Below are 27,555 nucleotides of genomic sequence, written 5' to 3' on the forward strand. Positions count from 1 at the left end.
TTTTTCTTAAATTCCACATATAAGTGAGATCATATGATAATTGTCTTTCTCTGATTGACTTATTTCACTTAGCATAATACCCTCTGGTTCCATTCATGTTGTTGTAAATGGCAAGATTTCATTTTATTTTGATGTCTGTAGTATTCCATTGTGTATATACACCACATCTTCTTTATCCATTCATCTGTCGATGGACATCTGGGCTCTTTCCATAGTTTGGCTATTGTGGACATTGCTGCTGTGAACATCGGGGTGCAGGTGCCCCTTTGGATCACTACATCTGTATCTTTGGGGTAAATAGTGAGTAGTGCAATTGCTGGGTCATAGGGTAGCTCTATTTTCAACTTTTTGAGGAACCTCCATACTATTTTCCAGACTGGCTGCACCAGCTTGCATTCCCACCAACAGTGTAAGAAGGTTCCCAGAAAGTTTAATTTTAAAAAGACAATCAACAAAAAGAGTTTATAACACAAAAATGAGAAAGGAAAATTATCCAGCACATACAAAGAATTTCAACAGAAAATAATTAAAAGATGACAAATTTTTTTTAAAAAAATGAGGGAAAGATTTGAAAAAACACTTCACAACATACTCAAAACACAATGACATACACTCTACACACAGATTGGTTAGAGTGAAGTAGTTGACAGTATTACAGCTTAGCAAGGATTGACTGAGCACGTGAGGAAGGTGGAGCAATGTGTATGAACTCCCACACTAGTGGGGGATGTCAATTTGTACAACCCCTTTGGAAAACTTGTAGGTATTATCTTAAAGAGTTGAAGATATATATGCCCTGTGATCCAACGATGCCACGACTGGGATATCAGTGGTAAATTTGTGCTTATGAGCACCAGGATAAATACACAATAACGTCACAGCAGCATTGCTTGCCATTGCCCCAAACAGCAAATAAGCCACATGCTTAGCAACAGAAGAATGAATAATGTCAGCATACTCATACAGTTGAATGACGTGGAGCAAAGCCAAATGCCCACACGGACACATACCAGGCCTTTAGAATAGCATTTATTGGAGGAAACCGGTGAGTATAGGGGCAGCGGCAGGTTTGGAAGTCCCCTGTTGCTCATTCCATTTGAAGTCAGCACACAGGAGGGAGATCCTGATCCTTGCATGACTGTGACAGTGTGGTATCTCCTCCTCATCTCCCTTCTTGCTCACTACCAGGGAGGAAGATTGTCTCTTCACAAGGGTAGAGGTCTGAAAAGTCATAGAACAGCTGGCCTGATGAGGGTTGAGATCCAATAGCTGCGTGACATGGCAGAACCATGGCTTCTAGCCCTGTTCCCCCGCTTCATTCATACATACATATCATACATTCAGAAGAGAATGCATCGGCTCTCTCCTGTCAAGACCAGGGACAAAAGACCGTGTCTTGGTATGGCAGACCAGTGATCTGATCAGCATTCTTCTAGAACTGATTTCTCTAAGCATTTGGCTGTAGCTAGATTCCACGGAGCTCAAAGGCCTACTCCTTTCCTAGAAGGCCAGCCAGCAGAGAATATTGGGCAAGTTAACCCTTAGTTCTCAACCACAATAGTTCTTCACCTCTAATCTCTATGTGGCCTCTATACATCCTTCCCCATTCCGTCAGTAACGTATATCATTTCAATCTATAGGCAACACTGGAGAATGGTCAATACAACTAGGTGGGCGTTCTCAAACTTGAGCTGTTTCAGAGTCATCTGGAGGACTCATCTGCAGATTGCAGATCCACGAAGGACCCTGAAAACTTTCGTTTGTGAAGAGTTCTCATGTGATGCTGATGCTGCTGGCGTAGGAACCACACTTTGAAAAGCACTGGAATAGGGAAAGCCCTGAATAGCTGTTCAGACAAGAAAAAGGGGTACCAGACCGGGATACACTAAATAACCATACTGCCTTCTCCCATTTGCGGAATACTGATTATCCTACTTACTACGAATCATTATCCAGAAGCAAGAGGAATTGTTGATTAGGGCACAGGAAGCCCTTTGGCTATAGGATTATGAAGATCAGTTTTGTGGTCTAAATCCACTCTGGTTAAAATAACAACAATAATAAATGAAAATAAAACCACCCCGGCTAAGTCCAGGCTAATCTGCTGGACGGTTAGCGTGATCTCATTAGCTATTCAGCCTAGCAGAACTGCTAGATTTCCTCTTGTTTTCTTCAGCTTCAATTATCCCCACTCAGGAGTAAGACTGTGGTGTCCTCTCTCCTCACTTCCCATTGGCAGGCTTTCTCCTCTACATCTAGGCCAGGTGGTAGCTATGGGGGGCCTGAGATTATCACCTCAGGGTTATAGGTCATAGTTACTGGAGGCAAACAGGTGAAGGCTATTTGACCACACAGAAAAACAGCCTACGTGGAACGTATTATCCAGTCCAGAGGGGTGTGTGTGTGTGTGTGTGTGTGTGTGTGTGTGTGTGTGTACAGTGTTGGAGTTAAGGCCAATATTCATAGGTACAGGGCTTGAATAAAGCCTAATCAAGATCTATAGGATTATTCTCCAAGCCTTTTCCAATGACCAAGAATTCTGTCATCACAAGAAGTAGAGGAAGAGCTAAACATAGAACCCAAGAGTCCATTATGGATAGTTTTATAGGCAGGTAGTGGGTAGTATGATTCAGTGGAGTACGATAGCTGGTAAATGTTAGAAAACACTGGAGTGCTTCCAGCTCTCCCTTGCTGCATCTGGTAACCGATGACTGATCCAGCATTGTGACAGATTAGCAAAGGACCCATTGTCAGTAAGCGATGCCTAGAAGAATGGGAGTCCCTGGGTGATGGTTCTCTTGAAGGGATCCAAATATAAGATAGGATGTACTTCCTCCAAATGTCTCCCACGGTTTGGGGTATTCCCTTATTTCTGGTGAGAGGCTGCTTCTGAAAATATAACATCTGACCCAGCACAATTACCGTAACAGGAACCCAGGAGTAGCCCCATCACCACCAGTCTCCTTCCTCCATGGTTCCACAGTAGTTGCACTGCATTTACTTATACCCAAGGGTGAGGACACCTTGCACAGTGCCCACGTGGCAGTTATACAATAACATCAAATGCAGGATAAAGGTATTAGTGTGACTTCAGTTGAATTGGTCACCACTAGCCAGCCTCATGGCTCTAGCGGTGTCTTCAGGTTGGTATCTACCTACTCTTGATACAGTGTAGTGTTCGGACTTCCCAAATGCCAAAGGGAATCAGGGTAGGAGAAAAAGCACAGAGGTATGGAAAGGAATACCTGGGTTCAGGTCCCTGAACTACAGTTATACCACTCCAGTTATTTCCCCATCCCCTAATACCTGTGTCCTTAACAGATGGCTGAGAGCGGATAGCCCCTTCCAGGATATGCTGGGCAGAACTCTAAGATGATCCCTGCTGATCTGAAGGTATCTCCCCCCCCCGCCCCCCCCCACTTCAAATGCGTATGTTGAAATCCTAATGCTCAAAGTGATGGTATAAAGAGGTGGGCGCTTTGGAGATACTTAGGTCATGAGGGTGGAGCCCTCATAAATGGGATTAGTGCTTTCAGAAAAAAGAGCCCATAGAGCTCCCTAATCCTTCTGCCATGTGAGGACACAGCAAGAAGTTAGCAGTCTGCAACATGGAAGAGGGCCTTCACCAGGACCTGACCATGCTGACACCATGATTTTGGACACCACAGCCTCTAGAACTGTGGAAAATAAATTTCTGTTGTTTATAAGCCACCCAGTCTATGGCATTTTGTTACAGCAGCCCGAATAGACTGAGGCCCCCAAGATGCCCAGCCTCTGGTGTATTAACTTCTCCATTTTCCCAAACAGTAATCGAAGTACTGTGGTGAAGGGGTTTTGCAGATGTAATTAAGTGCCCAAATTAGTTGACCTTAAGACAGGTCGATTATCTAAATAAGCCTGACCTAATCACAGGAGCCCTTCAAAAGCAGAGTTTTCTCTCGTTGGTTGCCAAAGTGATAGACAGATGTGCTCTTGCTAATCTGGAATAAAGCAAACATTCATTTGTGAACTGCCTGTGAAGGCTGGGGGGGGGGGCAAAAACAGTTGGCAGCCTCTTGTTGCTGAGAGTGGTCCTTGACTGACAGCTAGAAAGGAAATGAGGACCTCAGTCCTACAACCACAAAGAAATTAATTCTGCCAACGACCAGTGAGCCTGAAAGAGGACTTCAAGGCCCTGATGAACTATAGCCCCGGCCAATACCTTGATTTCAGTCTCACGAGACTCCGAGCAGAATATCCAGCCATGCCGTGCTCAGATATTTGCCCTATAGAAACTGTGAGATACTTTGCGTTGCGTTAAACCACATTTGTGGTAATTTGCTATGTAGCGATAGAAAACGAACACATGGGATAGACGTGTACAGTACTCATACAGAATTAAATAAGCAGCAATTGTCTATGAATAGAGAGCTTCAGTGTTCTCTTGCCTCCACGCTCGGCAGACAATACAAGCATGGGAATACGCTGTGTTAGGCTGGCTGGGCAGGAAGAATGTCCCGTTATCTGAGTGCATGTCTAGAAATTCCAGTAGCAAACAGTCATCCCTATAATGCTTGAACAGAGTGTTGGAAAGTTCACAGGGCAGGCAGTGCTTCTGTTTTAATGCCCAACTATCAGATAATTCCCAAGATTCTAAGATTCCAGAGGGACAATCAGCTAAGAATTCCTCAGGCCTCATCAGCTAACCGGTTTACCACTACAATCTGAAGTGAAGAGGTGTAACACTCCTTCTGATGGGCTGTACCATCATGTGACATTCCTTGTGTGTTCCATGTAAGCAATGCAATTGTCCTTGTCCTTTCAGTAACTGCATGCAAAATCTCCTGCACCTTTGTATTTTTTTTTCCATAAGACAACATTGGGGGTCCCCAACCTTTTCACTTTTGCCCCCTGGATCTAAAGGTCATAACCACATAGCACTGTAAAAGGTGTCAGTTCACTTAGTTCCTGCTGGAGTTATCGCCTCCGTCTGGAGGTGGGGATGGCGTGTGTGATGGTTAACTTTCTGTGTCAATTTCACCGGGCCGTGGGATGCCCAGTAGCTGGTTAAACAGTCTTTCTGGGTGTGTCTGTTTGTGTGTGTGTGTGGGGGGGATTGTTTCCGGAACAATTAGCATATGAATTGGTGGACAGAGTAAAGCAGATGACCCTGCTTGGATGGGCATCTCAAATTAACTGAAGGCCTGATGAGAACAAAAAGGTGGAGTGCGTTGCTGGGACATCAGTCTTCTTCTGCCCTGGGTGCTCCTGGTTCTTACACATCAGACTTTGACTGGAATCTACACCACGGGCTCTCTATCCTCTCAGGCCTTTGAACTACACCCCTGGCCTTCATGGGCCTCCAACCTGCAGATGTAGATCATGGGACTTCTCCATTTCCATACTCACCTGAACCAATACCTTATAATATATAAATATTTTTGGCCCTTTTCTCTTAGTTTATAATTAAAAGTGTTAAGACAAAGAATACACACTGAAGTACATAGTGGTAAAGGGGCATCTTACTACAACTTAATATCAAATTACTCAGGAAGAAAAAATATATATATACATTTTTATTATATATATACTTAAGTTTTCTTAAGTTTGAAATCATTTCAGAATGAAAAATTAGGAAAGAAAGGGGAAAAGGAAAAGAAGAGAGGCATACTCCAAGTAGAATATTTTCATCTCCTTTTATTGAAGGAAATAAAACTTGTGCTGCAAGAGGCAGTGGTACCTCAGAGCATGACAAGGTAGCCAAGGGGACTGACATGACAAGCCACAATGCTGGCCAGGGGTCCTATCGTAGTGGGAGGACCAAAACCACAAACGTAGCAGGAGGTAGCAAACATCCCCAACACCCAGTGCAAGCATTTCCATTTGCAGAGAGCTTGGCCATGCATTGTAAAACAGGGTCCCCTCACAGCTGGCAGAGTATCTTGTCAGGTTGCCAAATCCATTCAAAACTAACATGTAGTTATACAGTTGGGAGATCTTTCCTCTGACCCAAAGACTCAGGCCATCAGAAGATCTTTCAGCTCCTCATCCCAGATGGAAAAAGAGGCTGAGTTCTTGAAACAACACATAGGTACAGCTGGACAGATGCTGAACCCAACTTTGTTCTAAAAGCAGCTAAATTTTCCCCTGACTTCTCACACTGCTCGCCCTAGGAAACCTCTTGAAGTTCTAAACAAAGACAGAATTGGGGCAGCAGCCTAGGGGGTGGAGGGAGTCAAAAGCTGCTACATAGCCAAGACCATTTCACAAGAAATAGCATGGGGAACACTACTGGGTGAAGATCTCCCAAAGAGCTGCTAGAAGCACACACAAAGAAAAAACATGGTAGCTTTCTCTCCCATATCGAGATCAGCTGCGCCAAAGCCATGGTCCAGGAAGATGAGCCATTTCATGTCCTGGCAAATTATCAACCCTCACGGCACTCCTCCCGCTGTTCCAATTTTCAAGTACAATAGGATTTTGAGTTCAGCCTCAGAAAAGCAAGCACTAAAGAAATCTCAACTGATTACAAACTGATAAAGTTATAAAGCCAAAAATTTATAGTCAAGAACTGACTGGCGGGTGTGAGATTGGGGTGGCGGAGAGGAGATTTTGCTGTGTAGAAATAGGAGTCCAAGGGTTTATTCATAGAAGCCCTTGATCATAAACCACCCTCACAACCACAAATTGGGAGGAAATTCCATCTTTAGAAATGGCCATCATTAGTCAGTGGCAGTTCTCTTCAATGCTGGACACATGGTTTTCAGGGATCAAGGTCATGAGAGCGCTAGACCAGGAAATGGGAGGAGCAAGGCAAGGAAGAGAGGGCATCGGGGCTTGGAATTTCTAAAATGAGCATTTATTTCACAGAAGTCTTGGCACAATGAGGCTGGGGTAAGCGTGGTTTTAGTGATTGTTCTTGGTTGCCTCCTTTGCTGCAGCAATCAGTGGAGTGAGGCTGGAGAGGGGCTTGGCAATCTTCAGGAACTGATGCTAGAAAGGAAAACAGAGCAAAGACACGTGACTCTTTACCATTCTTCCTCAGTAGCCGTCATAAGATGTTACGGGAATCCACATTTGCACAAGGTGCTGCCTGGAAAGCTTCAGATCATCCCCAAGTTGATGAACATCTTTAAAAGGTAACAAACCATTTTGGAAAACTGGTTGGCAGTGTCTGCCCACAACTGAAACACACATCTATGCTATATCCCAGCATTTCCACTCGTAGGTATATTTCCAAGAGTTTGTGTATCCACCAAAAGATACACACAAGAATGTTCTCAGCACTTTCACTTACAATAACCATAACTAAAAAGAACCCAAATGTCTAAGAGAATGAAAGAATGAATAATGTTATATTTTATAATACTATACAGAAAATTACACAGCAAGTTAAAAGAATGAATAATTGATACACTGACAACAGGATGAATCTCAGACATTACGTTGAGTGAAAGAAGCCAGACACAAGAGGTTTCATGTTGTATGATTCCATTGTATAACAGGTAAGACTGAACTGTGGTGATAATCAGAATAATTATCTCTGGGGGAAAGAACTGACTGATCATGACCCAATGGTACACTGCAATACTGCATCTCAGGAGCACTGATCTAGGAATTCATTGTTCTATCTTCGAATCCAATAAAGTCTTCAATAGCTTGGTCCTTCCCCAAATCACTTTCACTGGGCTGTACTTTGGGCCACATCCACAACTATTAAGACCATTTTGGAGAAAACACCGTATGAACATTACATCTACATTTTCGGCCAGACTGTTATGGAAAACAATTCTTTATGTAACGCAGAGCCTCTTTTTTTTTTTTTTTTTTTTAAGATTTTATTTATTTATTTCGACAGAGATAGAGACAGCCAGTGAGAGAGAGAGACAGCGATGCAGGGGGAGTGGGAGAGGAAGAAGCAGGCTCATAGCGGAGGAGCCTGATGTGGGGCTCGATCCCATAACGCCGGGATCACGCCCTGAGCCGAAGGCAGACGCTTAACCGCTGTGCCACCCAGGCACCCCAAGAGCCTCTTAACTAAAAATGATTTTTCTTACATTTAGTAGTAAAAAGGCTTTGTGTCTTGAGGATGTGATGTTTTTCCATTTCATAAGAAATATAGGAACTATCACATTTCCTTTTCTGTCCTAGCCACCAGGAAACTGAGACCCAAATTTGATGTTTAAACAAAACTAACAGATGATTAGCGTATTTGATCCTTCTGCCATCCTTATAAGTCCTTTTTATTAATCATATTGCATACTGTTCAGGCACATACACATACAGCCATATATACGCCTCTTCGTTGCTGGAAGTTGCTTCATCGTCTTTTGGGACAGAGAGAGGATAGAAAAAGGCACTGAAAACAAGAAGTTACTATGAAAGAAATTAAAGATCTTGGCTAAATCATGAAGATACGAATTCCAACATAATACCCTATGTATTTTTGTCCATATATGTGTTCTCACAGGAGAAACAGATATGAAGCTTTTGTGATTTAAGATACCAAAGTCATGGTTTTAAATATTTACAATGTACAGTAACAAGTTAAAGAGCCATTGTTATCAAACCACATGTTTCTACAACTCCCCTCTGAGTTGAGAAAGCAGCATGATCCAATACCCACTTGGGAAGCCTCAGTTTCCTTCTCTGTATCGTGAACAAAGTATAATAGATAAGCCCTAAAGCCTTTCCAGTTTTAGCACTCTTTGAGACAAAAGAGCAGTGGCCAAGAGCATACACACTTGAGAGCCAAACAGACATAGGTTAACACCCTGGGTCCACCACATATTAGCTATATAATCATGGAAAAGTTACTGAACACTTGAAACCTCACTTGCTCACCTATAAAAATGGGAATAACAGAACCTATAAATCACAGGTTGTTATACAGAATAGACGAAAAGAACATATAAAGCACTTAGTGCCTATAGTATGGTAAAGATTCAATGTAATGCATTTATTGTTTCTTATGGTATCAGGAAGAAAACTCTAGAGGGCACTACTTTCAATACTTACAATTTAGTACCCAATTAACAATATCTTCACCAATCACAGGCTTAGAGTAGAATTTGAACAGTTTTCCGTGTTTAGGGTTTCTAGAGCAACCCTCCTATAAAAGGCAAAGGGACCCTATATGGTACTGCCTGTCGTAAGGGGTTTTCAGTCCCAAAGGGTCCGAGAGACTAATGGGTTATACTTGGCAGAGCCCAAATCTCGTATCTATTGTGTTTTTTTTAAGATTTTATTTATTTACTTGACAGAGAGAGGCAGCCAGCGAGAGAGGGAACACAAGCAGGGGAGTGGGAGAGGAAGAAGCAGGCTCCCAGTGTAGGATCCCAGAACGCCGGGATCACGTCCTGAGCCAAGGGCAGACGCTTAACGACTGCACCCCCCAGGCGCCCCCCAAATCTCATATCTAACAGACCAGTCCTCTGTAAATCCATAACCCTGGTTACAAAGACATGCTAAATATGTTCTAGAAGGTAGCATTTCAATGAAGGTAAATAAGCAATTTCATTCAATTCAATAAATACTTCCTGAATACCTTTTCTAAGTCAGGTCCTAGGTATAAGAGGAGACCCAGATATTAAGGAGATATGAGTTATAATCTAGTGGGAAAGATGGGACTGTTCATAACTAACTTCAGTGCAGTCAGGTCTGCCTGCCTTGCTCAGTTGTTCTCGGACCTCATAATAAAGAAGTAACTGTGCGTGCCTACGGATTCATCACCACCATAAAGTTTAATGTGGTAATTATGCGGCAGCCTGCTAAAAGCAGTTTTTGCAACCATATGAAATAATTATGTAATTTCAGGATTAATTAAGCAGGTGGAAGTATAAAAAGCCTGGCAAACCCCCGACTCCAGGCTTCCCCACAACCTGGCAGAGTCTCACTCTAATTCAGGCAAAACAGAAGAAGTGCTGATGAAAGTTACAGGCAAAGTTCAACAGGAACTCAGAAAGTAGATTTTTAAGCTGAGCCTATGAACGTCCACAGAGTTTTAACAGCCTGAGGAAGAGCCTCAGGGAGTAACATGGACAAAGGCCCAGAGATGCAGGAGGTTAGGGAGCTAGGAATATAAACTGAGTGTGGGAAATTGTAGGTGAGAAGCCTAGTAGGGTCTCACAGGCAAAAATGAAGCAAAAAAGGCTTGATTTAGTGACCTTAAACTTGGAGCTTCCCTGCACAGGGACAGTTACCTGCAGCAGCTCTTTAGCTGAACCTCTCTTCTCCACATCCATCTCAAGACAGCGATTCAGAAAGTCCCGGAAGAAAGCTGACAGCTTCTCTGGGTTCTGAAGCTCTGGGGTCCCATTGGTGGCAATGAGGTACAAAGCCTGGCAATACAAATGGAGAATCATCTTAGGCTTTAGCTGGAGTTCTCCCTTAGTGCCCAGACCTGCCCTCTAGAAATATGATCTCTAGGACATAAAGAGGCAGCTTTGGTATACAGGAAAGAATATGACCTAAGGATCAGATTTAACATTTAAAGGCCATGTGATCACATGCAAGCCAGAGAACTCCCAAATTCCTCATCTGGAAAGTAGGGATGACAATCTCACATGTCCGTAAAAATAAAACAAGAGAGTATATTGTAAAGCACTTTATAACTTATGAAGTGTGTTCCAGACCCATGGGTTTATTATTATTCTTGGTTATAGATCTAAAGGGTTTATTATTCACTTAGTCTGATGATGAGTTAAACATCTATCTGCCCATTTGCTGGAGGAATTCCTCCTGATGCCTTCACCTTAGTCACCTAAGAACAGATTTCTTCTAGCAGGAGAGGAATATAAAAAGCAAGTGTTCTGTAAAGCAACAGTCTGCTTCCTTGTTGCCTCCCGCCCCGGTCCCCTAACATAAACCATCTTGTGGGATAGGTTTAAAAAAAAAAAAAAAGTCCTTTTCAAGCACTCAGCACTTTAATTCAAAAAGTATTTACACAAACACTATCTCATTTAATGACCACAATAACTAGGCAAGAATCATCATGCCCATTTCATAAAGTCCAGAAACATAAAGAGATATGCCTGGGATCAAGCTATTCATACAAGTTTGTGTCCTCTGATTCTAACCCCAGTCTTATTTCCACCACACCCTACTGCTCATCTTCACGGCCACCGTAAGATGGGGGAAGACAAGTGGTATATGGCAAAGCTGGGACGTTCAGGCAGTTTGAGTTTGATACACTGAAGCACTTTCCAATAATCAGAATCCAAGAGATAACCAGTTAAGATGAGATAACCACCCATCAACAACAACACACACATAATTCCTGCACTGGATGCGAGGTTGAGAAATGAGGAAATAAAAGCAATCAGAATAATTCTCTTATTTGCCCATGACCAAAATTACCATAACCTACTTGCATTTAAATTCATATACTCTGCTTTCCCTCTTTTATTACAATGGATAAATTGTCCATATTCTAATCTAATACTCTTTCCTTCAATACTTGATCCAGCCCCTCTCATCTACTTAAGGACATCACTCCTACCGATGTCACTCCTCTCTTGTACATGACCGCATTCCTCCTTTCCACGACATCATTCCTGTCAGCACGCAAACATGCTAAAATAATATCATAAAAACAAAAAACCCAAACCCTCCCTCAACTCCACTTCAGGATCCTGCTCCATTTTTCTGTTCCCTTAAGAGCAAAACTTGTTAACAGCGACTGCTTTCACATGGCGTCTCAACTTCTTCTCCCGTTCTGGTAGATTTACTCTAGTCAGGCTTTCATTTCTTTACCATCACTCCCCTGCTACTGATTGTCAAGCTCATCACTACCCTCCACATTGGCAAATCTAATGTTTATTTCTCAGTCTTACGCGATCTATCAGTGACATCTGACACCACGGTCCATCCTCCTTCTCCAAACACTTTGTTGTCTTGGCCTCCAGGACACACTTCTCCCAGTACTCCTCCTAATTGGGAAGGCCACTCTTTGGTCTACTTTGCTAGTTCCTCCAACCTGTAAGCATGAGAGTACCCCAGGGTTCAGTACTCAAACCTTACCCCTTAGGTGAGTGATCGCATCAATCATCTAGTTCTGACGCTTTAAATAAACCAACTATATACTATATATTTATAGCCCTGACCTCTCCTCTTGAACTCCAGACTCATGCCCAACTCTATTCAGTATCTCCACTTGGTTGTCTAATAAACATTTCAAATCACCACATTCAAAACCAACTCTATTATCCCATTTTACCTGCTCTTCAACCTTCTAAGTGGCAAATGAACTTTTTCAGCAATTAGGGCCCAAAATCTTATAGGCATTGTTGATTCCTCTTTCTCTGATATCCATTTCACCTTGTCAGCTGTATGTTCAAGGTATTTTCTGAGTCTAACCACTCTTCATTACTACTGCCACCAATATAGTCCAAACCACCACTCTCACCTAAACGATTATAACAGTATTTCAGTCTGTTTTCCATAAAAGCAGTCAAAATGGTTAATTTATAAAATAAATTAAGTCATACTACTCCTCAGCTCAAAATCCTCCAATGGCTTTCAATCCCTTACAGAATAAAAACCAAGTGCTCACAATGGTCACAAGGTCTTACCTGACTCGGCTCCCTGCTAGTTCTCTGACCTTGTCTACTCATTGCCACCCTGCTCACTCACTTAGGGACATTGGCCTCTTTGATTTTCTCTAGGATACAATGCGTGTGTTCTCAAATCAAGTCCTTTGTCTGCTAGGTACATGGGAAACTCTTGCATCAGATTAATCTCATGGCTTGCTCCTTTCTTCAGATTTCTGCTCAAATAACTTAGAAGAGAGGACTTTCTTCTCTACTCTAAATAAAATAGCGCACTTCTCCTTTCTTCCCTGTTACTCTCTTCAGCTCCTTAGTCAGCTTCTTCTCACAGCACTTACCTTCTGTTTATTTTTTCATCACCATTAGAACAGTTTCTTTTACATTATAGGAACTCAAAAAATTGTTGAATAAATGATTGAGTGACTGCTAATATCTCTTTTCTTTGAGCATTTATACTTTAAACCCAACAGTGCCAAGTTTTATCCAGAAAAGACAGACCCAGGTTGAAAACTGTAGGGAACAGCCTGAGTCCCATTTCCAGGGACTAAAGACAATAGCCCGAACATCTTGAAATGGGACTAGTAACACTCACTCTCAGAGGATTTTCATTGAGGTATGGGGGCTCTCCTTCAATCATTTCAATGGCCATGATACCCAGGGACCAGATGTCAACCTTGGGTCCATAGGCCTTCCGTGTCACAACCTCTGGCGCCATCCAGTATGGAGTTCCCACCATGGTGCTCCGTTTGCTCTGCTCTGGGGTGATCTGGGCACAGAATCCAAAATCGGCTAGAAAAAGAAAAGAAAAGAAGGAATGCACTTATATTTAGGGTATTCCTTTTGTTAAGTATTGACTATGTGCCTATCCCTCCCTAGGAGTCTGGCTTTGCCTGGCTCCCAGCCGCTGCAATCCCTTCTCTCTCCAGAGCTGGAATCACATGACGGCCACCTTCAGGACTGGCTCTTAGCCTGCCCTCTATTTAACCTTGAAAAGAAGCAGGAGGAACAAAAGAAACATCATCTCTGCCCCCTTACCCTCAAACCAGAAGAACATAGGCATTAAAGTCCAAGCTGCCCATTTTGGCCTTGATTATTTGCCCCACTCCTGCTTTCTTCTTAAAAACCATTCCCATGCCTCAGAATCTGGCAGGCTATGTCCTTGCTTTATTTCCTGGGCATGAGTCCCTGACTTAAACCCTAATCACCTATGAGTAGGCACAGTCCTGCTTTTATCAGTTTCTCACCCTGTGCCCCCGGACAAAGATTGCTAACAATCTTCCCACAGCTGCCCATCTACCTGTAACACACCTGTTTGTCTGGACTACTGGTCCTTACGCTTTTGAACAAAATGTTCTGCTTATAGTTCATTCACATTAAATTGCAATTATACGTTTATTTAAGTTATGAGGCCTTTGATAGGAAGGACTATGTCTTCTTACTCATTTTTTTTAATCCGAGAGGGCCCAAGTATAATTGACGTTTGCTGAATGAATGAATCAAAGAAATTACACTAAACTGTATCTTCTAATTATGTATTTTATGACTCCAGCACTTGACTGAGAGCTACTTGAAGACTGGCAAAAGTATCCATGTGCCCATCATAGCACATAGAAGCATTCAGTAAATTTTTGTGGCTAAACATACAAATGAATGGAAAAAAAAGAAATGACACTCTGTATAGTGCTGAGTACTGTAAAGAGCCTGCATATCCCAGGAAATACAGACAGACTTCATTTTATTGCACTTCGCTTTATTGCTCACCATAGATATTACGATTTTTACAAATTGAAGGTTTGTGGCAACTCTGTGATGAGCAAGGCTATTGGTGCCATTTTTCCAACAGCATTTACACACTTCGTGTCTCTGTGTTATGTTTTGGTAATTCTCATAATATTTCTAATTTTTTCATTATTATTATTATATTTGTAATGGTGATCTGTGACCAGTGATCTTCGATGTTACTAATGTAATTGTGTTGGGACACCGTGAACTGTACCCACATAGGATGGCGAACTTAAATATGTACATTCTGACTGCAGACGTGGTGAAAACAGCACGAGAACTAGAATCACAAGAGGAGCCTGAAGACGTGACTGAACTGCTGTAATCTCATGATAAAACCCTAACAGATGAGGAGTAGCTTCTCATGGATGAGCACAGAAGTGGTTTCCTGAGATGGCATCTACTCCTGGTGAAGATGCTGTGAAGATGGCTGAAATGACCACAAAGGATTTAGAATATGACATAAACTTCATTGATAAAGCAGTGGCAGGGTTTGAGAGGACTGACTCCCATTTTGAAAGCAGTTCTCCTGTGGGTAATTTGAAAGCAGTTCTCCTGTGGGTAAAATGCTATCAAACAGCATTGCGTAGTACAGAGAAATCATTTGTGGAATGGAAGACAGTCGATGCAGCAAACCTCATTAGTGTTTTATTTTAAGAAATTGCCAAAGCCACCCCACTACCTGATGAATCAGCAGCCATCCACACGGAGGCAAGACCCTCCACCAGCACAAAGATGATGACTCACTGAGAGCTCAGATGATGGTGAGCATTTTTTAGCAATAGTTTTTAATTAAGGTATGTACATTTTTTTAGACATAATGCTATTACACACTTAATCGACTATAGTATAGTGTAAACATAACTTTTATATGCACTGGGGAAAATTCATTTGATTTGCTTTATTGCGATCTTTGTTTTGCTGCAGTGGCCTGGGACTGAACCCGCAATATCGCCAAGGTGTCCCTGTAAGTAAAGACCCTCTGCTGAGTCTTGCAGCTCCTGTTATGTGATTATCCTCCCCCAGGAGACAGGGTCCCATCAGAAAGAGCAGTATCATCACTCCTACTCACTTAGCTTGACAGAGCCATCCATTCCCAACAGGATGTTGTCGCTCTTGATGTCTCTGTGAATGACCTGGTTCGAATGCAGAAACTCCAAAGCCTGCAGGCACTATTGAAGTGGATGGGCAAAGAGAGAGAGAAAGGGCTTATAATATGAAGACTTACAGAAAATCAACTAATCCAACCTCCTCATTTTGTGACAAAGAAAGCGAGGTCCCAGTGAGTGAACGAACTTGTTCCGAATCCGTGGCGGAGGCAGGTCTACGGCCTAGTCTCCTATCTCCTGGCTAAGCACTCTTTTTACTTGGTGCTACTTTACGCCTTTCTTATAATATACCTTATTATAATACACCTTATTTACAGTAGTTTTCTTACAGGGGTTCCTCCTATGTTTTTGGAGTTTTTCCCAAACATTAGATCCTTAACAAAGAACCTGAGGCCCAAGCACAACTACTGAGGAAAAAAGGAAATTATTTTATAAAGATAAAACTGGAGGAAAGTGACCAAAAAGAGTCATATCTGAGACATATGGAAGTGATATTAGAAACAGTGAAGTTAGGAGAAATATTTTTGATGAGATAATTTGTACTGTTTGGGGTATGTTCAATTTTATATACCTACAAACATTTGCAGACAAATGTTCAGTAGACAACTGAACATGTGAGTCTTAAGTTCTATACAGAGATCTAGACTTGAGAAAAGTATTTATGAGTCATTTTTGACCAGGTGATTTTCTTTAAGTTATAGGAATGGTTGGAACTGGCAAATGTTATAGAAGAGGAGAAAGAAAAGAACCTTGGAAAACATCTATAATTAGCAGGCAGAATGAGTAACAAACAGACTGAATGGAACAATGAAGATGCTTGGTTCTTCCACTACCTAACAATATCGTTCTAAATAAATCACTTACTCTCTCGAGGCTACTGTTTTCCCATCTGTAAAATGTGGGGATTAGAAAAGATAATCTCAGGTTTGCTACTAAATCTACTAGTTTAAGTCCATAACCCAAAGCTAAAATTTTAGAAGCTTCTACCAACTGAAAATCAACACAAAAGATGCAAACCAACTGGAAAATACATTTAAATGTTCTCGAATTAATACTTCACTTTTTAAGAACATTCCAATGGCTAAATTAAGAATGAACCAATATTCAGAAGCAGCTTTTCCCTGAAAAAGTAAGAGTTGCTTCCCTTAGGTGGAGAGACCCTGGCCTCTGGATGTCAAAAATTATGATAAAAAATGATTTCGAGAAATTAGAACCCTCATACATTGTTTGTGGGAATCAAAAATGTTAGTTTGTTTCTCAGATTCCATAGTCTCTCATGCTTCATTCCCCCTTCTGATTACCCCCCTTTCTTTATCCCTTTCTTCCCCTACCGATCTTCCTAGTTCTTATGTTCCATAGATGAGAGAAATCATATGATAATTGTCTTTCTCTGCTTGACTTATTTCACTTAGCATTATCTCCTCCAGTGCCGTCCATGTTGCAGCAAATGTTGAGAAATCATTCTTTCTGATAGCTGAGTAATATTACATTGTATATATGGACCACAACTTCTTAATCCAGTCATCTGTTGAAGGGCATCTCGGCTCCTTCCACGATTTAGCTATTGTGGACAATGCTGCTATGAACATTGGGGTGCATATGGCCCTTCTCTTCACTACGTCTGTATCTTTGGGGTAAATACCCAGTAGTGCAATGGCTGGGTCATAGGGTAGCTCAATTTTTAACTTTTTAAGGGACCTCCACACTGTTTTCCAGAGCGGCTGTACCAACTTGCATTCCCACCAACAATGTAGGAGGGATCCCCTTTCTCCACATCCTCTCCAACAATTGTTGTTTCTTGCCTTGTCTATTTTTGCTATTCTAACTGGCGTAAGGTGGTATCTTAGTGTGGTTTTGATTTGAATTTCCCTGATGGCTAATGATTTTGAACATTTTTTCATGTGTCTGTTAGCCATTTGTATGTCATCATTGGAAAAGTGTCTGTTCATATCTTCTGCCCATTTTTTGATTTGTTTATTTGTTTCTCGTGTATTGAGTTTGAGAAGTTCTTTGTAGATCTTGGATACCAGTCTTTTATCTGTAGCATCATTTGCAAATATATTCTCCCATTCGGTGGGCTGCCTCTTAGTTTTTTTGACTGTTTCCTTGGCTGTGCAGAAGCTTTTTATCTTGATGAAGTCCTACAAGTTCATTTTATCTTTTGTTTCTCTTGCCTTTGGGGAATGGGATAGGCTGGTGATGGGTAGTAAGGAGGGCACGTATTGCATGGTGCACTGGGTGTTATACGCAACTAATGAATCATTGAACTTTACATCAGAAACCGGGGATGTACTGTACGGTGACTAACATAATATAATAAAAAAACATTTAAAAAAAATGTTACAGCCACTTTGGAAAACAGTTTGGCCATTTCTCAAACAAGCACCGAGTTGCTATGTGACCAGAAGTTCCACTCCTGGGCATACACCCAAGAGAAATGAAAACAGATAATCAACTAAAAATTTGTACAAGTACATAGCATTGTTCCTAACAACCAAAAAGTAGAAATGACCCAAATGTCCATCGATGAATGATAAATACACACAATCTTATTTGTTAATAAAAAGAATGAAGTACTAACGTATACTATAACATGGATGAACTTTCAAAACATTATACTAAGGAAAAGAAGCCAGTCACAAATAAGCATACATTGTATGATTCCATTTATAGGAAATCTCCAGAACAAGTAGATCTTTAGAGACAGAAAATAGATTAGTGGTTGCAGAGGGTTGAGAAGGCCGAGAAGTGAGGTGGGTGGGGCAGTGCCTGCTAATGCGTAAGGAGTTTTTTTTGGGGGGGTGATGAAAATGTTCTAAAATTGATTATGCTGATGTTTGTACAACTCGATATACCAAAACCCATTGAATTATATACTTTAAATGTGTGAATTATATGGTATATGAAATATATCTCAATAAAACTATTTTTTTAAAGGGGGATGACCTCTCTTAGAACTTGTATATATAGCATGAATTCCCATTTTATTTTATTTTAAAGATTTTATTTATTTATTTGACAGAGACAGAGACAGCCAGCGAGAGAGGGAACACAAGCAGGGGGAGTGGGAGAGGAAGAAGCAGGCTCCTAGTGGAGGAGCCTGATGTGGGGCTCGATCCCATAACGCCGGGATCACGCCCTGAGCTGAAGGCAGACGCTTAACCACTGTGCCACCCAGGCGCCCCATGAATTCCCATTTTAAAGATAAATAAGTTGGGGCAAACTGACTTCCCTAAGTACACATATGCATGTATCCTCAACCAGTGAAAGTCAGATCCTGGAGTGAGTGAAAAATATTTTAGATATTACTGTGGTTTATGGCTTTCCAAAGGGCCACAGTACATAAAGAGATAGGCAGTATATCTATGGTATTAATACTTCATGGGGGGGAATGTGATTAGGAAAAAACGTGTTAAAAGGCTCCTTAAGGGAGAGATAATTTTTAAAAAAAGTTGAGAAACACTGCATTAGCAGTACAGCAAAGGAAAGTAGCCATAGGTCCTAAGACTCCCGGACCTGTGTTAATTCCATTAACCTATATGGGTATGTTCTAGATTCCAGGATTTTTAATGCAAAGGTGATCATATTTTCTAGGATAAAACTGACTTCATATGATTTTATTTTTTCTAATATTGATTAAATATACAACTACATTATTTCATCTGAATGCCTCCAGATCTTACATCATCAAACCCCAATCATACTATTAAACTTAACCCCGCAATACTCTGAACCTAATCTTCTACTCTTTCCCTAACTCCCAAACTTTTCTATTATTGGGCTATTCGAAAGTTCCAGTCTCTTATCAGCAAAACACCCAATATCCTCAAGTTCTCTGAATATTCCATTCATCTTCTTCTTCTAATAAAAATATGGCTGAAGTGCCAGGTGGCTCAGTTGGTTGAGCATCTGACTCTGGATCTCAGCTCAGGTCTTGATCTCAGGATCCTGAGTTTAAGCCTCATGCTGGGCTCCTTGCTGGGTGTGGAGCCTACTTAAAAAAAAATATGGCTATCCACAGCAGTCAGATAACAAAAAGAAATAAAAGGCATCCAAATCAGCAAGGAAGAAGTCAAACTTTCACTATTTGCAGATGACATGATACTCTAAATAGAAAACCCAAAAGACCCCACCAAAAAATTGCTAGAACTGATACACAAATTCAGTAAAGTTGCAGGATATAAAATCAATGTACAGAAATCTGTTGCATTTCCATATACCAAAAATGAAGAAGCAGAGAAATTAAGGAATCCCATTTACAATTACACCAAAATCCCTACGATACCTAGGAATAAACTTAATCAAGAGGTGAAAACACCTATAGTCTGAAAACTATAATACACTGATGAAAGAAAATGAAGATGACACAAAGAAATGGAAAGATATTCCACGCTCATGGATTGGTATCACAAATACTGTTAAAATGTCTGTACTACCCAAAGCAATCTATGCATTCAGTGCAATCCCTATCAAAACAATGATAGCATTTTTCACAGAGCTAGAACAAACAACCCTAAAATTTGTATGGAACCACAAAAGACTCTGAATAGCCAAAGTAACCTTGAAAAAGAAAAGCAAAGGTCAAGGCATCACAATTCCAGATTTCAAGTTATATTACAGACTTGTAGTAATCAAAACAGTATGTACTGGCACAAAAAACAGACACATAGATCCTGGAACAGAAGAGAAAATCCAGAAACAAACCCACAATTATATGGTCAATTAATCTTCAATAAAGCAGGAAAGAATATCCAATGGAAAAAAGACAGTCTCTTCAAAAAATGGTGTTGGGAAAACTGGACAACATGCAGATGAATGAAACTGGACCACTTTCTTACACCATACATAATAAATTCAAAATTGATTAACGTGAGACATGAAACCATAAAAATCCTAGAGGAAAACACAGGCAATGACCTCTTTGACATTAGCCACAGCAACTTCTTACTAGATATGTCTCCTGAGGCAAGGAAAACAAAAGCAAAAATAAACTACTGGGACTTCATCAAAATCAGAAGCTCTGCCCAGCGAAGGAAACAATCAACAAACTAAAAGAGAACCTAAGAAATGGGAGAAGCTATTTACAAATGACATATTTGATAATATCCAAAATATATAAAGAGCTTATAAAACTCATCACCCAAAAAACAATCCAATTAAAACATGGGCAGAAGACATGCATAGACATTTTTCCCAAGAAGACGTACAGATGGCCAACAGACACGTGAAAAGATGCTCAACACCACTGATCATAAAGGAAATACAAATCAAAACTACAGTCACCTCACCCCTTTCAGAATGGCTAAAATCAACAACACAAGAAACAACAGGTATTGACAAGGATGTAGAGAAAGGGAAATCCTCTTGCACTGTTGGTGAGAATGCAAACTCGTCTGGTTACTCTGGAGAACACAATGGAGATTCCTCAAAAAGTTAAAAATAGAACTACCCTACGATCTAACAATTGCACTACTTGATATTTACCCGAAGAATTCAAAAATACTAATTCAAAGGGATACATGCACCCTGATGTTTCTAGCAGCATTATGTACAATAGCCAAAGTACACAAAGAGCACCAACTGATGAATGGATAAAGAAAAGGTGGTAGGTGTGTATATATATATACACACACACAATGGAATATTACTCAGCTATATAAAAGAATGAAACTTTGCCATTTGCAACTACGTGGATTGAGCTAGAGAGTATTATGCTAAGCGAAATAAATCAGAGAAAGACAAATGCCATACGATTTCACTCATATGTGGAATTTAAGAAACAAAACAAACAAGAAAAGGAAAAAAAAGAGAGAAGCAAACCATGAAATAGACTCTTACCTATAGAGAATGAACTGATGGTTACCAGAGGGGAGGTGGGCTGCAGAATGGGTTAAACAGGGGATGCGGACTAAGAAGTGCATTGGCTGTGATGAGCACCGGCTGATGAATGGAAATACTGAATCACTATACTGAACACCTGAAACTAACATTACACTGCATGCTAACTGACTGGAATTTAATTTAAAACTTTTAAAAAATGTGGCTATCACCTGAGGACATTGCTTCTCACAGAGGCTTTGTAAAGAGGTTTTTTCCCTGTTACCAGCATATTACAGACCTTAGATATTCAATAGCAATGAGGAGAAAAGAGAATACCTACTCTCATTTCATTTTCTATTTCATTTGCCTGAAAGTATTTTACCCTAGATTTTTGCATGGCTTGCTTTTTTGTATATTCAGATCTTTATTCAAATCTATGGCAAAAGCACCCCTGACTACTCTAAAATAGTACCTTCTCTGTCACTGCTTTCTTACTCTGTTTTATTTCCTTCAGAGCACATGAAGAAAATAGGAAAGTAAAATAAAATTATGATTAAAATATATATCCACATAAAAGAGAAAAAGATTACAAAGTATTTACACCAGTCAACTTTAAGATTGAAGTTGAGAGACTTTACATATATATATAATATCTGATTTTTCTACAATGGGTATATACTTTTATAATCAGAATAAAGTTATCTTTAAAGAAAAGATCACAGTGATAGAAATTTCAAAACAGATAAACAGAAGACTTATGGGGAGAGGTCAGCTAATTTCTCCCACCTCCAGTGCCCAGGCTGAGATCCCATCAGGTGCAGAACTTTGAGGGACATTGACATGAAGGCCACTTCCTGCTCAAGGCTGGTTGGCCACTGGCCTTACCTCACGGCAGACAGCTGCAATCTGGCCTTCATCCATGCAAGTTTCTGTCACCACATCTGTCAAAGAACCTCCAGCCAAGTATTCCATGACAACCCACAGCTCATCTCCCACGAGGTAACTGTAGGAGCACAGATAAAGGGTAAGAAGGAACAGAGTACATTGAGCCATAGCACTGGGTTTCAAAGGCTAAGCATATACAGAGTAAACGTGCATGTCCAACAGCTCTGAAAAAGTCTAGGGTTCTTTATTCTGGGGAGAAGAAGAATCTGGGGAACAGATACACTAACTTGATTATCTCTTAAGGATTCTCCTGGAGAAAACAAAGCAGACGGTTCTGTGAAGCCCCAAATGGCAGAACTAAGACCACTAGGTTGAAGATATAATAAAATTATATTTCATCACAACACAAAGTAATGCTTCTCAAAATTAGGCATGATTCCCACACCTCTAGAAGCATCAAGACAAAGAGCACCCAAACATTTGACAAAGATGAGATTTGGAATCCATGTTTCCAACATGAGGGAAAGTCACTAAACATCCTCAAGAGTTCTACTAAATCTGAGCTCCATGAGAGCAAGTACTGGGTCTTGTCCAAGACTCTATCCCCAGGGTCCAACACAATCGATGCCAATATTTACTGAGTAAATCAATGAGCAAAATAAAGATAATTGATTGTAAATATTAAATGAAATAATGGCTGCAAAAGCCATTTAAAAGCTATAAAGTATTATACACACAGTCATGCCGGCAATGATCTCCATTTTGAGTGTCTCTGATTCTAGGAATGAAATGAATTCAAGCTGCAGAGCCAAAGCCTCTTCTGGTAAGCCAAGGGCTGCCATTTAGTACTGTCTCCCTACAGAGATTATGGAGACATGAGTTAGAACCAATAGTGTCACTCAGGGACTGGATCACTTAGCCCTATTGTGTGATAAATTAAAAAATCACTTTGGTCAGTTTCTTTAGCTGCAGAGTAAGACAAATGAAAAGAAGAATCGCCCAGAGCCCTACAGACTCTTCTGCTAGCTTCAGAAAAAGAAGCTAGAATGGACTGGCTTGAGCTGTGTGGTATGGGATCTAATTGTCATCCTGATATTGGGACAACTGCTGGGCAGATGGAGAGACTGTTTAAAAAAAAAAAAAAAAAAAAGGCCTCCAGCAAAGGGTAAGAATTGAATCCTAGTCTCTTGATTCTGAACCTAGTACTCTTTCCATAGATTCTATATTCTTTGTAATTAAAGTCTTACAGTTTTTTTTTTTTTAATTTCCAGGAAGAATATATATGACAGAGTAGGGTATTCTTCAACAATCTCTTTTGAGAGAGATTATAAGGACTTGGACCAAAAGATAATTTAGGACTGGGTAAAAAGCCCTCCACTGGCATGAGCCTATGTCTTCCCTGACAAAGAATGCACATTATATCCTCTTACCCAGCACGTCAAGGAGACATTTGTCAGCTTGGACCGATTGGGGGAAGAAATATGAGGGTCCAAGAGACTATCTCTGGACACTGACAAGGCAGAGCGTCTTTACCAACGTGTCACTGCCAAAGCTAAGACAGTGCATGACCAGATTCAGGTTGTCCCAAAAACTCTGTGGCTCTACACTGTGCCAAGGTACCTTGAAAAATCATATCTCAAGGTAAAGCCTCAGAGCATCACATATTTGGAGAAGAACAAATATGGATGGAGTTCTCTTCTGGGACAACTCACGAAAACAAAAGACTCTTAACTGCAGTACCTTCACTTAATGCTCAGGGTAAGGGTACCCAGTTCTGTCCCCCCACAGGAACTCCTAGGTATTTCTTTTCCCCACACCAGACTAGGAGTTGTTTGAGGGTAGGACTGAGACTTACTTACTCCTGGTTTCACAGTACAAGCCTCTGGAAACACCAGCAAAGGCTCGATGGATAAACAAGTTTATAAATCTTCTAATCTTACTCCCAGAACACAAATTCCTTCAACAACATGGTCACGCATTTTATTGTTCAGATACCTCCAGTGATAAGAGACTCGCTTTTTTTATGAGACTCATTTTTTCTTTAATGCCCATACCCTTATTGGGCAGCTTTAATTTTTCCTTATTCTGAGCCAAAATCTGGTACCCTTATAGCCTTCAGCAGTTTGTCTGAGCTATATTCTCTAAATAATAAGTTCTTCAAAGAGATGGGAAGGTGAATAATAACTTCCAGAGGATTTTTCAGAGCCAGCTGTGATCCCCATCTTGGAGAGACAATCGTCCCCCAGAAAGGAAGTATTCACTATACTTATCAACATTATGTGTCGAGAAAGTCAAAGTCCAACTCCTTTCCTCTTTAAAGAAACTGAAGCTTACCCATGTTTTAGATGCAAAACAAGAAATCTGACAGAATCTGGCAGAAATGAAATAAAGCTAGCAGTGCAACATAGATAATAAAGGAATTAAGAGTCTAAGACTTAGTCCAATGTCACCTCCACTGGTGATGTCTCTGAAACAGGCAAGAAGTTCACTTTCTTTTTTCATATATAGGAGAAAAGAACATGGTATGATGGGAAGGGCACAGGTGTTGGTGCCAGGAATATTCAAATCCAAAACCCTCATTTGCTACTTACTGGCTTACTGGTCTTGGGCAAGTTATTAACTTCTATGAACCTCAGTTTCTTCATCAGTAAAACACAGATAATAGACCCTACCTCACAATGAGATACTGTTCATGAAAGTGGTGCAAAGTAAAGCATAACACAAATGTGAGCTGCAACCACTATTATTATGCTGAAGAACAGAATGCTCATGAGCTGGAATAATGGATGGAAACAATCAAAATGGGATTTAATCATGGCTACTAAAAAGTTCTACATTACCAGTTTAAGGCAACAAAAGAGAAAAAGGATCAGAGATTTTAAGTGACTACAAACTTACTAGGGGTCAATAATGAAACAGGCTCCCTAAAAATAAAGCAGTGAATGAAATCATTAGGTTGTGTAGAGTTTAGAACAAAAGAGAAGTCTTACTCTTTCCGTACTGGTCAAATCTCAAATGAAACTACTGACCGTCAAATTTTAAGAGATAAGACAAACTAGAAGTTATGCAGGAAAGATCTGGGATGTAAAATGACTTAAAGACCTACATGTCTGACTCTGGCAGATGGGCTAAAGGGCCTCTCCCAAGCAGAACGAACAGTTCTAGGATCAGCTGTTAGAAGCTACAGGGTGGTAGCGTTCACCTAAGCCAGAAGGACTGTGCAGCAATCAGAAGTGTCCAGCAGGATACAGGATTGGAGGCAGAGAGCCAAGCATCATAGAAGATTCTCGAGCGGAGGCAGTTCAGAGAGCGGCTGGTGCCTCCTCCTCTAGCTCCACCATCCATCAGTTCCAGAGGCTGATCTCTGTGACAGGACCTATCACTCCATACCTGTCCAAGTAGTTCACAATATTTGGGTTCTTGTTTTCCCTCATGACCAGGATCTCATTAATAATCAGCTCTTTCTTCGGCTGCTGCTGCAGGTTCATCTGCTTAATGGCCACCTGAAATCAGAGTACATTCAATGTGCAACCAGTCACTCAACATTTACTGAGCAAAAACTTAGTACCAGACCTTAAACACCAAAGAGACAGAGATGACAGAGATTCTGCCCTTGCAGAATGCGCATAACCAGTATACTCAATATGAGGTTCCCAGACCAGCAGCAACAACATCATTTAGCAACCTGCTGGAAATTAAAATTAAAAATTTTAGGTCCCATCCAGGCATACTGGATCAGAAACTATTTTAATAAACGCTTCAGGTGATTCTGATATGAGCCAAGTTTGAGGATAAAACTTTCTACTAATAAAATATTTATATGAAAAAATACTTTTAAAAAATCACAATATAAAAGAGATATGCTGGGGGACATCTGGATGGCTTAGTCTGTTAAGTGTCTGACTTTGGATTTCAGCTCAGGTCATGATCTCAGGGTTGTGAGATCAAGTCCTGCATCAGGCTCAGCACTGAGTGTGGAGCCTGCTTAAGATTCTCTCCCTCTCTCGCTCTCTCTCTGCCCCTCTGCTCCCCTGCTAGTGTTCTCTCTCTCTCTCACACACACACACAAGAAGGAAGGAAGGAAGGAAGGAAGGAAGGAAGGAAGGAAGGAAAAAAAAAAAAAAAAGAAGTATGCTGTAACAAAAGTCCATACAAAGAGCTATAGAAACACAAAACAGAGCAATAACTCTTTCAATCTGGCAATGGTAGAGAGGCTTCATAAAGGGGGAGAGGACTTTTTGAGCTTGCTGTGGAAAGATAAGTCAGAATTGACCACATTGAGAGAGAAGAGAAAAGGGGGATGAGATCCCTAATATTTATGTATCAAAAAGAGCTTTATAGGCTTTTTGTCGATAGAAATAAATTAATTTCCAAAGCACTTCTGCATCCATTTCTTCTATGTGTCAAGTACTAGGTAAGGTATTCTCAGGTTTATTTTATTTAATCCTCAGAGACACCCTATAAGTTAAGTATTACTATTGATTCCTTTTGACAGATAAGGAAATCACGATTCAGAGAGGATATGTGACTTGCATACACAGCTATTCAGTTGCAAAGTCATGATTAGAACCTTCGAAAGTGATGCCAATGTATTCTGTACACATGGCTAGGTTAATCTTCGCCACAGTACACATTTGATAACACCCTCCCCTGCTCAAAATCATAAATGGCTTCTGTTTGCCTAGAGACGCTCCCCAGCTCAACATTCAAAGCTCTCACGACTTCCTTCCCACTGTATTCCTTCACATACTCTGTGATCTGATCTTCTCTCCACTCGGAGTACCTTGCATCCTTTTCGCCGGTTCAAAAGCTATTTATACTTTGTGTCAGGCCCAAAGAAACCTCATTCTCTAAACCATATAGGCCTTTTCTCTTCTTTGGAGCGTCATAAGATCATATTCATACCTCTCTTAGGGAACTTACCACATACTACCTTCATGACGTTAGTTAGAGTGTATTATCTCTAGAAGCTTGAGAGCTCATATGAAAACTCAGAATCCCTGGTGCCAAGCACAGGACCTGACATACAGTGGTTGCTCAAAATGTTTGTGGAAATGAAGAAAGAGAGTATTCAGTGGGTTGATAAGTACTTTGTTTTTAAATCATAAATAGTATCAGCAATAGGTTACTCTATTCCATAGGAGAACTTATATTATTTGCTAAATGTTTATTCCCTAGAGATATTTTCTTTTTCCTGCTTAACAGACAAGAACATGAACACCTAACAGAACAAGTAAATCAGCCTTTCCAGATATAGCAAGAAGTGTAAAAAAAAAAAAAAAATGAATAATCCACATTTTTATGGGGGGAAAAAAAAACACCCCTGGCTCTTATTTAAGTATAGGCAGTCTTCTGCAGAGATCCAGTTCATCAGTAAGAACAACAATGATTCTTTTAAACACTCTGACTACTACCATCCCTTACCCCCAGTG

General features: G+C 40.6%; 1 protein-coding gene across 4 annotated transcripts in view; it reads right to left on the minus strand.

Annotated features, from left to right (window-relative positions):
* Nucleotides 1–5,661: 5,661 nt before the first annotated feature.
* The window catches only part of PAK1 (p21 (RAC1) activated kinase 1), a 151,018-nt gene continuing 129,124 nt past the window's right edge, over nucleotides 5,662–27,555 (minus strand). For all 4 annotated transcript variants that reach the window (XM_040630897.1, XM_040630896.1, XM_040630895.1 and 1 more), the window contains exons 10-15: nucleotides 25,514–25,626; nucleotides 22,124–22,241; nucleotides 15,382–15,481; nucleotides 13,120–13,316; nucleotides 10,182–10,319; nucleotides 5,662–6,972 (exon numbers count right to left, since the gene is read on the minus strand). In XM_040630897.1, the coding sequence (XP_040486831.1) occupies nucleotides 6,886–6,972; nucleotides 10,182–10,319; nucleotides 13,120–13,316; nucleotides 15,382–15,481; nucleotides 22,124–22,241; nucleotides 25,514–25,626 (753 nt within the window). In that variant the 3' untranslated portion in view covers nucleotides 5,662–6,885. The remainder of the gene's footprint in view (nucleotides 6,973–10,181; nucleotides 10,320–13,119; nucleotides 13,317–15,381; nucleotides 15,482–22,123; nucleotides 22,242–25,513; nucleotides 25,627–27,555) is intronic.

Source organism: Ursus maritimus, unplaced genomic scaffold (assembly GCF_017311325.1).
Source record: "Ursus maritimus isolate PB19 unplaced genomic scaffold, ASM1731132v1 scaffold_16, whole genome shotgun sequence".
Lineage (NCBI taxonomy): Eukaryota > Metazoa > Chordata > Mammalia > Carnivora > Ursidae > Ursus > Ursus maritimus.